The sequence below is a fragment of the Apus apus genome, chromosome 1, assembly GCF_020740795.1.
Source record: "Apus apus isolate bApuApu2 chromosome 1, bApuApu2.pri.cur, whole genome shotgun sequence".
Taxonomy (NCBI): Eukaryota; Metazoa; Chordata; class Aves; order Apodiformes; family Apodidae; genus Apus; species Apus apus.
In genome coordinates, this window is record NC_067282.1 from 59,075,438 (window position 1) to 59,091,481 (window position 16,044).

Here is a 16,044-nt window from a genome sequence, read left to right on the forward strand (position 1 = left end):
GCTTAGGAAGGGGTAAAAAGAAGGATAATTACTTCAGAAAACATGATATACAATGAAAGGCTGAAAGATCTGGTTGATGGAAATCAAAGACTATGTGATCTAGGTGGCTCCCTGCTAAGCTCCACACTTGCATTTTAACCAAGACAGTTACCATTTATTTTAAAATGCTTAAGGGATATTTAATAACAAGTAAATCTTAATTAGAAAAGGACAAATAATGAAAATATATAAAATATGCACTATTTTTCTTTGAAGAGGAAAGCAGCAAAAAGAATGATCTTCAACAACTACATTTTCATGTAACAGTAAAAATAAAAATCCAAGAAGAATGCACTGTCTAAAAAACATAGTAACTCTACCATCATTAAGTTTCTAAATAGAAAACTGTCCTTTTTCTTCATATTTCCTGATGTTCCTAAACTGACATAAGTTGATCTTTTTGTATTCATGCCTTGCAGAGAGACCCCAACAGGTTAGAAGGATGGGCAGTCACCAACCACGTGAAGTTTAACAAGGGTTGATTGCTGGATTCTACACCTGGGACGGGGCAATCCTGATGGTAAACACAGACTAGGGAATGAGTGTCTGGAGAGCAGTGTAGCAGAGAAGGACCTGGAGGTCCTGGTTGATGGCAAACTGAATATGAGCCAGCAGTGTGCCCTGGCAGCCAGGAGGAGCATCAAGCAGAGCGTTGCCAGCCGGTCGAAGGAGGTGACTGTCCCCCTCTGCTCTGCACTGGTGCAGCCTCACCTTGAGTACTGCATTCAGTTTTGGGCACCACAATATAAAAAGGACATCAAGCTATTGGAGAGTGTCCAAAGGAGAGCCACAAGGATGGTGAAGGGTCGGTCTTACGAAGAGTGGCTGAGGTCACTTGGATTGTTCAGCTTGGAGAAAAGGAGCCTGAAGGGTGACCTCATTGCAGTCTATCGTTTCCTTACGAGAGGAAGAGATGGGGAGGGACTGATCTCTTCACTCCTATGACCAAAGACAGGACTTGGGGGAAATGGCACTGGAACAAGCTCCCCAGGGAAGTAGTAACAGCATCAAGGCTGCCTGAGTTCAAGAAGTCTTTGGATGATGCTCTCAGGCACATGGTGTGACTCTGGGGGTGCCCTACACAGGGATGGGAGTTGGACTCCCGTCCAGGATGATCCTGATGGGTCCCTTCCAACTCAGCATATTCTGTGATTCTATGATTCTAAATTTCTCTAGGTCACAAAGAAATGTGTGTCAAAAAAGGCTGCCCACTTTTTCTTACAATATCATTTGATCTTGATAGCCAACAGAGTGTTTTCACTATATGCTTTACATGAAAGACAGCTTTTCTCTTCTGGCAAGCTCTAGTTTCTACTTTTAAAATTTCTTTTCTTTTGAGAGAGTCTTCTGATAGAAGAGGTAAAATGGATTTTATAAGGGTAAACTGAACCTCTTCCATCCAGCCAAAACCCTTTCTTTCTGTGATTAATCTTTGCTTCTATGGAGTTGAAAGATACCAGAAATATATCTGCTTTTTGCTGTATGAAATTCTCTAATCTTATTTTTAAAACTGTTGTCTAAAACTAAGATACAACTGAATTCAAAGCATTGCTGCTTAACAGATGAGACTAAAGTTACCTTTTTCTCCTTGATCTCCCTTTTGGCCTTTGAGACTAACCATGTCCATGTTGTCCATTGTTCCGGGTTTTCCTGGGAGACCAGCTTCACCTTTATCTCCTTTGGCACCAGGATCACCCTGTGGTCCAATTACACCTTTGTAACCTTGGCTACCTATGAAGAGATAGCACAGAATATTAAAGTGGCATAAAAAACTTAGCATAAATATTTAGTAGACAACAACAAATGAAATTAGTTATTTATTCAAATGTTGACCACTGAATACCATGCTCTGGAACCTCTCATTTATCTCATGAAGCTTTTCTATACCAGGTCTTCGCAGTAGCTCTGTCAAAAACACTTGATATATTTTTCCCAGTTCAGAGTCATTAATTTTAGACTCTCAGAACAATAGGGATAGGAGCTTGGCAGTAATACGGAGCATTATTTGAAAGATTTAATGAAGACCTTCCTGCTGGCTTTTCATAATTTCAATTTTTTTAATTTTAATTTCAATTCACAATTTTTCTTGGATTACTATCTCTAGCTTCCTTACACCTAGCAAGCCCTTATGTTGTTGAAGAATGGATCAAAAGCCCTGGCTTGGTGCTCAAACACATGACTTTCTAGATTACACTATTTCTAACTTAAAGGGAAGTTACTTGACCTAAAACATTCCTTAGGCCAAGCATACTCCTTATATTTTGTTATTTCCAGACTTGCCATCTGCTGAGAAAAAGGTAGACTATACAAAAAAAAACAAACCCAAAATCTCTCTTACCTTTTTCACCAGGAAACCCTCGATCTCCAACTGGTCCAGGAGTTCCTGGCAACCCAGGAGTTCCCATAACTCCCATTTCTCCTTTGGGTCCTGAAACCAAAATGAAAGAGTGAATAACCAAGATAAAGCAAGCAGTGTAAAGAAGTACAAGAAACTGAATTATTTACTCCCTGTCATATTAGGAATTGCACTACTTAAGGAAAAATGGGACAAAGAAGAACAATTAATCTAGAATAGCCTGAGAGAGAAAACAACAGTAAACACAGCATTATGAAAACCAGAATAAACTGAAGTTTGTAATGGTTTTTTGACAGATTCTTAAAACTTCCTATTGCAGTAAACAATGCTGTCATTAACAAGGGCATTATTGAAATCGCATTCTATCACTGAAACTGTGCAGAATAATCCCCTTTCATTATTACAGGCTAAAGGCTAGTTCCTGCAAATCCTAGTTGGATTTGACCCACTACATGACTTCAGTAACAGTTCAGTTACACATGCACAGATCTGCCTTATTGACGTCAGCCCATGTGTTTTCCTAAGTTTGGGCTCTTTGATGGTTCAATTCCTAAATGAGTGAAAGGACATGTTACTACAGCTTAATAAAACAGTTGCCAAATATGCTGGTTTCTGAAGAGAAAGATGTTTACCTGCTGATCCTTTCAATCCAACAGCCCCCTGTGGACCTGGCAGGCCAGGTAACCCCACAGAACCTGGTACACCGGGCTGGCCCTGGCTACCTTTATCCCCTTTTGGTCCTGGCATATCTAGACCTGGGATACCAGGGAAGCCCCTTTCTCCTTTTATTCCAGGAAATCCTAAGGAAAACAGAAGAGAGAGGATTAGTCCTTAACAAAGCATGGGGAACACCAATAACAAGAACATCTGATAACATCCACCTGTTCAGAAATTCCATGGCATGAAGAATGAACACTCAAAGCCAGACAGCAGAAATAGTCCTCATTTTCTAAGTGAGGCTTTGATTCTTTATGTATTAGCTACCAGTGACCTAAGGAGACTAACAAAATGGCAGGCATTTTCTCAGGAGGCCTCACCCTTTGTTCTGGACCAGTTGGAGGAGGCCCACTGACATGCCCCCCTGTGCAACCCTACTGACCTCACACCACAAAATAGAATCACAGGTTGGAAAACACCTTCAAGATCATCAAGTCCAATTGTCAGCCCTACAACCCCTAACCACTAAACCATCTCCCAAAACAGCATGTCTACCTGTTTTTCTAACACCTCCAGGGATGGTGCCTCCACCACCTCCCTGGGCAGCCTGTTCCAATATCTCACCATTCTTTCTGTGAATAAATTTTTCCTAATACCCAGCCTGAACCTCCCCCGGCATAACTTGACCCCATTTCCTCTGCAGTTCTCAAGCAATGCTTTTCCAATGCTAATATCCATTTATGCCAAAAGTCTGCTCCTAAGCACTGTCACGAGAGTATTTTCCACTCACCTGGTGGTCCCTGGGGTCCTGGCTGCCCAGCGGGTCCTGGCGATCCCTGCGGGCCCATTCCTGGGGCACCCGGAGGGCCCTGCAAGCCCTGCAGCCCTGGGAGGCCAGGGTCACCTGCGGGGAGACAGAGACTTAGACCGAGCATCCTCTGATGTTATTTGGAATCTTGTTTGATAAAGATGCTACACCAGGTGCTTCAGAAGCACTTAGCAGACAAGACCTCATTTCAGCCTCCAATACCCCCTGCTTGGACTCAGAGGAAGGGCTTCTCTTTGCTGATAACATTGGCTACTGGTGGTTGGTAGGAGAAAATGAGGGGAAGGAAAAAGGGCAATATCCCAAGATATTAGTAGGACATCCCAGTGGTGAACAGACTTTTTGCTGCATCTATCAGGGCTTGAATTTAAAACAGAAATTGAAATACAAAGTTGTGTTTTTCCTGAGATGTTACCTCTGAATCCTTGCTGTCCAGGTATGCCTGGGAAGCCTTGCTCGCCTCGTAAGCCAGGCAGTCCTGGACTTCCTTTTTCTCCAGGGATGCCAGCTGGGCCTGGAAGGCCTTGCAATCCCTTAGGGCCAGGGAGACCTACACCAGGTTCACCCTAGCCAAAGAAAAACAACAGATTTGGAATCATCAAAACAGAGAATTAATTCACTGACTGTATTTATATCACTCAGAGGCAGAGTGTAATACATGACTTCAGGGGAGAGCCATAAGCCTTTTAGCATTAATGTCAAGCATTCATATCCATCCACTCCAGTCGTTTTTGTGAATGGTGAGAAATGTGAGTTGAAGGACAGTTTGGTCAACTTTCTTTTTTTTTTTTTTTAAAGAGCAGAATCTTTGCACACATTCCTTAATATGAACAGCCACAGATAAAAGTATCAGCAGCTGACACCTACTTTTTGACCTTGTAAACCCGGTACACCAGGCAGACCATCCAGGCCAGGGCTTCCTGGACTCCCTGGCAGACCAGGTGAACCAGGCTGACCTGGGAAACCTGTAAAACAAAACAAAACTCTTATAATTACTGTTTCTGCCTGTGTCCTTTGTTGTTTCTTCAAGCCTCTAACTGAAACATTCACATCCTCACAGGGTCATGTCTTAAAAGGTCTGTGTAGTCTTTTATGTCATACTTCTAGGGACGCCAGCACTCAAATGTCTCAACAGAGATTCAAACACTGAGCTTCATGCAGCATTTGGCTTCTGATGAGAAAGAACCACCCAGAAGAAATAAATGCCTACCCCTCATAAATTAATAGCCTTGTGGGCTTGTGTCATTGAGAAACATCCTGTCTGCAAAACTGGTCTTTTTTCAGAAAGGGCATCAGACTGAGGGATGCACAACACAATCTATCTGTGAATCAACATCTTTTGTTCAGTATATGTTATGTGATGAGTCCTACACATCCTGCTGTGAGTTGCACACAAAGTTTCTATGCCACAGCTGGACCATGCACTGCACCTTGGGAACGCAGGAAGGAATACATACAACATTCTGCAAATCACCTGAAGATAGCACTCACTCAATACCAGCACATGCTCAAGTTTGAGGTGAAACTCCTCTCCCAGGGAAAAGTCTCAGGGACTGGGAAATCCAGCCCTTAGGCTAAGCCCCAGAAAGTCATTGGACAGAGCTGAATTCAAGGAAGAATACTTGAAAGAAATGTGTTTGATATGTCATTCCTTTCTCGCTGGCATCAAAGAGCATGCAGCAATCCTTTTCCTAGATGCAATGGGATTCTTCTGTTCAGGTTCACCCCACACCACTTAGTTGGAGGAACTAGATGCAGTCACAGGTAAAGATTTGCCTTTTCTCCTTATTTAAGTCTTTCTGACTCTCCCAGTTCATTGGTGTGTGGAATCATAATAAATGAAATAATAATGAAGACACAAAAGAATTTTTGTGGATTGAGATGTCTGCTGAAAGTTCAGTCATCTATTTCTAAATGAGTAGCAGCACTATGAAATACATCTCCCAAAAATACAAAACTAGAATATGAACATTTAGACTCCCTCTAAGCTATGTGCACACCCTGACAATGGCCACACAGGGAAGATTGAACTTATGTTGGGCACACTGGGATTTTAACCAAACCACTCCCAGCTACCTGGGACACAGCAGAACTGTTAGCTCTGGCCCAAAAATGTTAATAGTTATGTCACCACATTTTTTTTGACCAACCACGCAGTGCTCCATCTCACAGAAAGGTCACTTCATCTCTCAGCAACCTCAGCTGCTGCAGTGTAAGATGTTGCACTGTATCACTTTCTACTCTAGCACTAGCTTTGACATTGTCTGTATCTGCACCACATCACTGCACAAAGCACATATGCACTGAAAGTATGTTTACTGTGGTGCTTGTGGACTTTTGCAAGGGAGGTTCTTCAGCAGCACCTCCCAAATCTCATGCAGCTATGGCTGGATGACAATGCAGGCCTCCACCCACACTGCAGTTACACCAGCTCTGTTGGATGGGTAACTTTATCTTACCTTTGGGTCCTGGAGGTCCAGGGAACCCGATACCTGGCTGCCCAACAGCACCTTTTTCTCCTGGCAGGCCAGGTCTACCTGGAAGCCCAGGATCCCCTTTGTCACCTTTGCAAGTGAAAACAAGACAAATGTCAAAACAACGGCTAGCTTCTTGGGAACAGAGCCATTATGACCAGAGAAAGATTAACCAGCTATTGCACCTTGGGGTCCAGGGAAACCAGGTGGCCCAGGAAGCCCATCTGCCCCAGGAGGTCCCGGGAGTGATACAGTTCGTCCTGCTTCACCCTTTGCACCTGTGAATGTAATGATGTATTCAGTACAGGAATTAAACACAAGAGTTTAACTAGCCAGCAGTATTAGCTCACCCATACCATTAAAACTGACTTGTTATGAAGGGGGTATTTTTTGTAAAAGATTCATAGAAAAATAGGATTAACTTAGTTTATGGATGAACCGAAACCACCCCAGTTGGCCCAAAAAACGCTTCAGGAAAACTGCCCTCAAAGATTTGTTGTTATACTGCTGAAAACAAACACTGATTTAAATTAGAAAGTATTTTTATTTCAACCTTAAATTCTGGTGATCCTCTAAGTTGTGCCAGCTAAAGGGCTTTTTTTTTTTTTTTTTTTTTAAAGCATACTATAGCATTACCTGGAAGGCCTGGTAAACCTGGGGTTCCAGCAAAGCCTCTGTCTCCTTTGTCACCAGGTAACCCAGCAACACCTATCCCAGGAGTGCCAGGAAAACCTCTTTCACCACGTACTCCAGGGAATCCAGGTTGGCCAGGGGGACCACGTTCTCCTTTCAAGCCAGCTGTACCCTAATTTTTGGAAAGTATGAGTGTACCTTTTGCTTGATTGGCAAGACAGAACACATCATTCTCTCTTTCAATACTTTGTACTTTGGATTTAGCACAGGTATCTGTAATGCTGAAGAAAGTGGATTTTTTATCACCAAGTTCAATGGAAATAGAACTGGGTTCCACATACAATTGTACATAGAAACCATACCTAGTGTGCAATGCAGCTAACTGGACTGTGTAGGATATGTTACCAGAGGTGGATCTGGGAGCAGACGTGAGCTCCACATTCAGCTCCACATATATATCAGCTGAAATGTCTATCAGTGCAAGACTTTGAAGCATTAGTTTCCACAAGAGAAGTATGCTAGAACAGAGTTAAATCTTGTCTTAATCTCTACTTCATAACTGCATTCCTTCAATCATCTCCAGATACCAGTTAATCAATCTGCACTAGTTCTCACTATCAAGCTGTGAGAAAGGGAGGAAAGAACACAACTATTCTCCATGCCCCCAACTTTGTGGGAGAAGTAGCCTTGCTCTATAGTCCTGCAAGTAGCAAACCATGCTGAAGACATCTGAGCCATATAACTTATTTGCATGACTTGTGAAAAGAAAGGGTCAAAATCTAACTCTGAAGCAGTCTGTTGTTGAAAGACCATCCTCCCCAGTAGTTCCAGGGAAACTGGAGTCTTGCTCTGAAGAAGAATTAATCACCCAAGGTAAGAACAAGATGTGGAACAATGAATGAGGCAAATAAACAAAAATCATATATAGGGAGTAAAAGCATGTGATACCTGATCTGAAAGACAGAGTGTATAGGACAGTATGCAAATGTAATAAACACACAGTAGGACAATAAGTGAAAATAAAGAAATACACATACTGGTACTCCTTTTGGACCCTGGAGACCTGGCAATCCATCTTTTCCCGGCCTTCCTTCTCTTCCAGGAGTACCTGGTTGTCCTGGGAAACCAGGATCTCCCTTATCACCTTTCAGGATAGAATCATAAGTAAAATCTCCTGGTTCTCCTTTTGCCCCAGGGCTGCCAGTAAGTCCTGGAGTGCCGGGGGGGCCCTGAAATTTCATAAAATCAGATGTCATCAGTTGCCCTTCCAACCCTTCAACTGATATAAAAGAAAGCAAATCTTCAGAAATTAAAAAATAGACAAATCAAGTAAACCTTTACGTTTTCAATTGAGAAGCTGAAAGTATTTTCCAGGACACAGCAGAGTGAATGAGGAACTAATGCAAATTTTCTTGTCTTAACCATTTTGTCACTCATCAGTGGTATATAATTTTAGATGGTCCATATGAACTTACACTACTTATGCAAGAACCACAGGCCATGACACCAAAAAACTACTCTGGATTTTCAACAGACTACCCACTGGATTTGAGTTATACATATTTATATAATATCAGCATGAAGGTAAACAAGGCTTTTTTAAAAAGCATTTTCAGAGGTAAGGTGTCTCCCTCAATCATTAGATGCTGAATTCTCTAACACTGTGGAACCTATTTCCCTGATGCAAAAGCAACAAAAGCATATCTACATTTCCATGATAATTTACAATACTAGCAGAAATAGTTATAATACAGGAAAATAACACACTTTCAATATGCAAAGACAAACTCAGCCCAACTTAGAGGTTTAAATTGCTTATACAAGCCCCACCCACAATTTTCTTTCTTTCAAAACTTTCAAAATAAACTATAAGATTATTCAAACATATAGACTGTCTGTGAAATTAAATTAATTGTCTTAAACAAAATGCAAATGTTATTGGCACAAGAGCTAAGGCTAAGGGAAGGCCGAAAGCTTCTCCCTGGGTATTTTATTTCTGACATTTAGTTCTGAAGCAAATAAAATTTCTCTTCTTTACTGAAGTTCATCAATCTTGCACAATTAACAATCACAGACAGTTGGTACTGTCAGAATACCACACACATGCTCAGTAAAGAGTTTTTTGTAAGCCCTCCTTGGGAAGAAATTACCTTATAAGAAAGCTATAGCATTTCCGGAATTCCAGTTTTTCCCTAAATGTTTTCTAGGACTTCTACAAACTTCTGCCATAGGAACAGTCTCTCTAATTTGTAGTGAGTAAGAGCTACTCACTAGGGTAATAAAGCACAAACTTCATGCCTGCTTATGGCTGATGTGTGCCCTTCACTTAAACCTGAACTAGAACATGATCAAAGGTAATATTTCCATTAGCTTTCGTGGGTCCTAAGTAAGACTGATGCTCTGGCACAGCTCTAAACAACGTGAACTTGGGAGACTGGCCCCTGTGTAGTTTTTCCAAGCCAAACTATATGCTGGATTACCACCTGGCTGAACTTTGTAGAACAAAACAAGCTTAAAAGCATTCAAAACAGCAGTCAGTCCTGGTCTGATGAAAGACATGAACAGAACTTAAGGGGCAATAAAAGGAAAACATAAGGGTGTGGCAAAATATGTGCTGAGAACAAATGCCAGACACAAAAAAATGTTTAAATACATTATGTTGCCTTTTCTTTTTCTCCACCATTTCTTTCATGGATCACATTTATATTATAGCAACTTCCATCACTGAGCAATACGATCTTATTTTCTGTGGTGGAAACAGAGACTGGACTCCATCCTAGCTAACTTTCATTGGCTGAATTCAGGCTTCTAGGTTTTACTTATGCTCAAGGAAGAGAAACAGAGTCCTTGAGTAAGGAATTAGAATCACAGAATCACTTAGATTGGAAAAGACCTTTTAAGATCCTCAGCTTCAACCATTAACTCTACTCTACCATGTTCATCCCTAAACCATTTCCCCAAGTACCACATCTATACGACTTTTAAACACATCCAGGGATGGCGACTCAACAACTTCTCTGGGCAGCCTGTTCCAATGCCTGACAAACCTTTCAGAGAAAAAAGAATTCCTTCAACCTAAATCTCTCCTGGTATAGCTTTAGGCCATTCCCTCTTGCCCTATTGCTATTTACTTGTGAGAAGAGACCAGCACCTACCTCTCTACAATGTCCTTTCAGGTAGTTGTAGAGTGTGATAAGGTCTCCCCCTCAGCCTCCTTTTCTTTAGACTAAATAGCCCCAGTTCCCTCAGCCGCTCTTCATAAGTCTTGTTCTCTAGGCCTCTCACCAACCTCGTGGCTCTTCTCTCCATCTGCTCCAAAAATAAGTGTTCCCAACACTAAGCCCTGAGGGACTCCACTACTGACTGGCCATCAGCTGGACCTAGCTCCATTCATCACCACCTTCTGGGCCCGGCCATCCAGCCAGTGTTTTATCCGGCAGAGAATACGCCCATACAAGCCACGAGCAGGCAGTTTTTTCATGAGAATGCTGTGGGAGACAGTGTCAAAGGCCTTACAGAAGTCCAGGTAGACAGCATCCACAGCGAGACATCATCCACCAGGCGAGTCATCTTGTCATAGAAGGAGATCAGGTTCGTCAGGCAGCATCTGCCTTTCATAAACCTGTGCTGACTGGTGCTGATCACCTGGTTGTTCTGTACGTGGTGCGTAACGGCACTCAGGATGATCTGCTCCCTCACACCGAGGTCAGACTGACAGGTCTGCAGTTTCCCGAACCCTCCTTCCAGCCTTTCTTGCAGATGGGTGTCACATTTGTCACCTGCCAGTCCATTGGGACTCCCCCAGTCTGCCTAAACTTCTGGTAGATTATGGAAAGAGGCTTGGTGAGCACACCCACCGCCTCTGGTGACAGAGGTATCTGTGTAACTCCAGCACGTGAATCACAGAACTCTAGGGGTTTGAAGGGACCTTTGGCGATCATCAGGTCCAACCTGCCTGCCAGAGCAGGACCATCTAGGGCAAGTCTGACAGAAATGCATCCAGACAGGTCTTGAAAGTCTCCAGAGAAGGAGCCTCCACAAACTCTCTGGGCAGCCTGTTCCAGTGCTCCGTCTCCCTCACAGTAAATATTTTTCCTCATATTGAGGTGAAAATTCCTGTGTTCCAGTTTTTGTCCATTTCCCCTCATCACATCACAGGGAACTACTGAAAAGAGATCAGCTCACTCTTCTTGGCAAAAACATCTGGGAAGACTGACAAACTCAGCCTACTTACATTAAGAGTGGTGTGAAACTCCACGTTGTACTACAGGAACGTTTATGCTAAGGCAGGTCTTGACAGCACATAGTGAGACTCAAGCGAACTCATACAAGAGCAAATGTAGCTGTGCTAGTGCAGTTCTCATCTAGGACTAATCTGTGTTACAGTTTAGACAACTGCCATGCTTATGGCTGTTCTGCTTCTGATAGCCAGCCTTACTCTCTGAGAGTCATGTTGACCTGCATCAGCACAATTTACAAGTGATCATCATATCAGGACACTCTCCACTTTCACAACTTTCCTTTATTTCTTCAAAACTACTTAGCTTTCCTGCTATCTAGTTATGTTTTATGGAATACACTGCACACGTTTCCCAAAACTGAGACAAACTGCTGAAGTCTGCTGCATGCTAATATTAGACTGCTTACACTACGCTAGATGGCACTGTCTCTCTCTCTCAATATATATGTACACAACAGCAGAGTTATTGGAATAATTCACAAGAATGTCAGGGCAGGCCTGCAAAATCCTACGTTTTACCCAATTCAGCTTGTAGCTTGCTCAGCCAGAAGGTCGTGTGTCCTGTTGAGTTCATATACTGGGTAAACACAGAGATATAGCCCACTTCCGACAACTCTTTTTTCCTGTCATAGCTCAACCACCTTGCTTCCTAGTTTATTTTGCTAAGCATAATACCTTTACTTTTATCATATCACTGTGATAGTCGGTTTTTAAACACAACTATTGCACAATCACACTGATGATCACATGTTTTTTGATCACAGGCCTCATAAGACACATAGCATTTGGCAAGGCATTACTTACAGGTACCCCTGGAAGGCCATCAAGTCCAGGTAAGCCTCTGTCACCCTTGAAACCTGATTGTCCTGGAAAACCTTGTCAGGGAGACAAAATACAATTCTATATATTACATGCTTTCACAAATAGCTCATTGTATGTGAATTCCTTGTGATCCTTCTCAAAGGGTCTTATTCTATTCCCAGTTATATCAACATAATGCTGCTAAAGTCAGTGAAGTTGTATAGATTCATGTGCTCATGTTCTCTATGTGTCTGCATTCATCAACTCAGAAGTTGACGATTCATTTGACTTAGGAATTAATTCACCTAATTATTTAGACCTATCATGTAACCACTGCAGTCCTAAAACTACCTAAACCATGTTCATCAACAGCCACTATAACAAACACTAGGTATAATATCACTGTTTGCACATGACACTTCTCTAGTATGGTAGCAGTTCCTGCTTCCTTGGCAATTTGTGTTGACTGCACTGGAAACTTGGAAATAGGCAAAAAAAAGGAATATTCCATACACCTTTCATTAGTTTCACATACAATTTTATTAGTGGGACAAAAAGTAATTAATCATATCTGCTGCATGTTTAGATTTTAGCCTACATTGTTCATTCTTAGGTAGTTAATGAGTTTTTACCTGCTGGACCTGGTGGCCCTTGTGGTCCTGGAAGTCCAGGAGGTCCTACTTTATCACATAAGGCACAGGTTTCACCTTTTTCACCTGAAAAAAAACAACAAACAAAAAAACTAATGAATAACGATGAAAATATTTAACACAACTGCAAGCAGGTGGATTCAGGGGCAAATGTCAATCTAATACACTTCAAGTTGAAAGTGCAAAAATAAGTGTGCTATCTAATTACATGCTTCAAAGTCAATTTGTCACCAAAATTCTTTAAATTTTTTAAACAAATGGCATGAAAATCAACTTACGTCTTACACTAAGGATAATATTTAACAGAACAGTTAAAAGGGACCAGGTTGAAGAGGATCAAAAAGAAGAGAAATACAAACTGGGTATAAATGAAATAAAAAGATTAAACAGAAAAAGAAGAACGTCTATAGACACTGCAATTTTGCAGTTTTAGAAAAGCAGTGAGCAGAATGAGATTAGGAAGGACCAGCCATGGTGTAAATGAGTACAGCTCCTTTTTTATATGTGCACTTAGTCAATGCTGCTAAAACACGTTTGACGGTCCTATTTATAGGTGTTATAATTTTAGCTTTAGGTATACTCATGATTCATAAACCATTTCTATTTCCAACTCATCTGCCCCTCCCTAATCCTTCATCTCAGAATTCACATCTTAAATTGCCGTGAAGAGTTCAATTTACACTTAATGGGACTATACTCAAACCTTTCTTCCTTCCCAGTTCCTCTTTCAGCCAAGTGCCATCCTTTATCCCTTTCCAGCAACGTGCAGGCTAAGTGAAATGTAAGTGAAGTTGGTGTCACACAACTCAACATACAATATCCCTCCTTGACTCATCAGAGACTCAAGAAACATCTTCCATGTCCATGAACTATTTGTTTAACTAACTTTAACTACATTTTCTCTGGATCCAGGCTAGCCTGCTCAGCCTCTTTACATACCCGGTCTCTGGGGTACTGAGTTAGAAAACAATCACCTTAGAATAGCATTACCTTTCTCTCCCATCTCTCCTGGAAAACCATCTCTTCCTGGAAGTCCAGGAGTACCTGGTGCACCAGGTTCTCCCCGCTGGCATTGATCAATTCCATCTGCAATGGAAATGCAATAAAGAATATAGTTTGACAATTATGTTTGACATGCATTAATTAATGTCCCAGCTGAATGTATCTAGGAAGAGTGACAAGTCAGGATAGCATTTTGCTTTTATTTTTTATTTCCTTTGAAAAATTTAACTGGGATTCTGTATTCTGATTCCATATATACTGCTCAAGAAACCCTAAGAATTAGAGATAAGAAAGGCTCTGTCATAATAAGGTTAGAAACAACTTTAACGTAAATTCTAATTTTATTGTAAGTTTTGGCTATGAAAAGTGCTGTAGGTTAAAAATTGTTGGTCTGACCCTGAAGAGAATGGAGAATATTGACATTCTAAAGAAATTTGTTGAACTTTTGTTTTCAATGTTTAGGAAATTACTAGGTCAAGAGCACCTTGTTAACGTCTAGTTAACTTCTTCACACTGATCAAGCTTCCTGAAAACAAGAAAACTCATATGTTAACTGAAATAGGTAAAAACTAGAAAATTTAGGCTTGACATGAGAATACAAATTGAGCTCGTTCTGTCTATGATACAGCACAGGTTCTGACTGAATATAATATGACATAATTTTGGTTAAAGGCAGTAGTCATAATGTTAATGTGAAGATTGCCAAAAAGCAATTAAATTAAAAATCATTGTTTCCCAATATGCACTTGAAGAAAACAAAAGAAGTGCCTGAGGATGGAGTAGAATTAAGCAGTGACAGAAATATGCTGTAGAAAAAAACATGAATTGCTCTTATTTTTTTGCAAAATAAGATTTAGCTATTTAATTCCATATTCTAGCTTCTGGATTTTGTAGTGTTTCATTGTCAAATACAGCAACAACTAGGCATCTTCAATTTTTTTTGAACAAAGTATTTTTGGTTCAGGGTTTCCATAGAGAATAATATTTCTTTCAACAGTTTTAGATTATTTAAACAACTATCATAGGAACATTATTCTTTATGTTTAAATGACAATTTAACTCACAATATCTGTATCACCTATAGCAAAAGTTTTCCTTCAATAAAAGACCTAGAACATCAGTTGTAAGGAACTATTAAGCATAAACCATTTTAATATGTACTTTTTTCATTGCTTCATTGTCAAGCAAAACCAAAATGCTTTTCTCTTTAAAGATACTTTATGAAAATCTTATTATACATAACTGTATAATGTTGTTATCATTATTACAATATTATGATTTATTTGGCACATTATTACTAGCCTTTAATTTAATTATATAAAGCATGAGTTGAACCCATTCTCCTGTAAGATAATTTCATCTTACAATTAAAACTTCTGGCAACCTAGTATCTCAGTCTGCAGCTCTTACACCTGTTCAATCTGTTACATAGATTGGTACTGCAGATTGTAAACTGTGATACTGAACAGTTATATTTTATGCTAGGAACAATACTAGTATCTGTTACTTCTTAAAGTGAATATTTATAGTTATCTCTATAGGACACAGAGGAAAAACAATACATATTAAGGTCAATCATTTTGGTTATATTGTAACAATCCACAACAAACTGCTGAATTTTTTTAAAAAAACATTTATTTAGCAAAGAATCCTTGTCCCATTAAGGAAACAGGCAGTTGCTGCACCATGGAACAGCTTTTACTTGGTCCAATAATAACTCAGATATGTTTTTTTTCCACAATGTAGATGCATTCTGATTATGGCTTTTATAATCGTGTCTCTTTTTCCTTTTTTTATGGGCTTCATTAAGTCTTCATTCTGAAAAGTAACCAAGTGCTTTACCTACCTGGTACACCTGGAGGACCTGGTGGGCCAGGCAACCCTGGGGGACCTGGGAAGCCATCTCTTCCAGGGGGTCCAGGTAAAGGGAATCCCGGAGAACCCTTTTCACCTTTTTCACCTCTCTGTCCAGGGACACCTGGTGATCCTACCCTGTCAGGAAGCGGCTGACCTTTGGACAGAGTAAAACATACATGAAAAAATTGACAAGTGAAAAGACAGTAATATTATCAACACATTAGCTTCCATTAGGTTACAGAGATAAACAAAAAAATGCTAGTGGAAAATAAAAGAGGGACTGCATTTTTACTGTTGATGATTTATCCAAAACTGAGGTTAAATACTCACTAGAGCTCAGAGTAATTCACTTCAGTTAGGTGCCTAGACAAACACACTTAATCTATACTAATAACTTTTGCTGGATGGTAAATAGTGGTGACACAGGAGTTAATTTAGCTATTACACTTAAAAACTATTACATACTTCCTTAGCTCATAATAATGCAAATCTTAAAAACACCTAGTGAC

The 16,044-nt window shown here is 40.5% G+C and overlaps 1 protein-coding gene across 1 annotated transcript in view; it reads right to left on the reverse strand.

Moving 5' to 3' along the window:
* Nucleotides 1–16,044, reverse strand: part of COL4A1 (collagen type IV alpha 1 chain) — a 129,065-nt gene that overhangs the window by 26,602 nt on the left and 86,419 nt on the right. Inside the window, exons 21-34 of the mRNA XM_051608259.1 lie at nt 15,525–15,689; nt 13,667–13,762; nt 12,659–12,742; nt 12,030–12,100; nt 8,023–8,214; nt 6,989–7,157; nt 6,538–6,630; nt 6,338–6,442; nt 4,746–4,843; nt 4,294–4,444; nt 3,843–3,956; nt 3,028–3,195; nt 2,378–2,467; nt 1,618–1,770 (exon numbers count right to left, since the gene is read on the reverse strand). Of these exons, the coding sequence (XP_051464219.1) occupies nt 1,618–1,770; nt 2,378–2,467; nt 3,028–3,195; nt 3,843–3,956; nt 4,294–4,444; nt 4,746–4,843; nt 6,338–6,442; nt 6,538–6,630; nt 6,989–7,157; nt 8,023–8,214; nt 12,030–12,100; nt 12,659–12,742; nt 13,667–13,762; nt 15,525–15,689 (1,749 nt within the window). The remainder of the gene's footprint in view (nt 1–1,617; nt 1,771–2,377; nt 2,468–3,027; nt 3,196–3,842; nt 3,957–4,293; nt 4,445–4,745; nt 4,844–6,337; nt 6,443–6,537; nt 6,631–6,988; nt 7,158–8,022; nt 8,215–12,029; nt 12,101–12,658; nt 12,743–13,666; nt 13,763–15,524; nt 15,690–16,044) is intronic.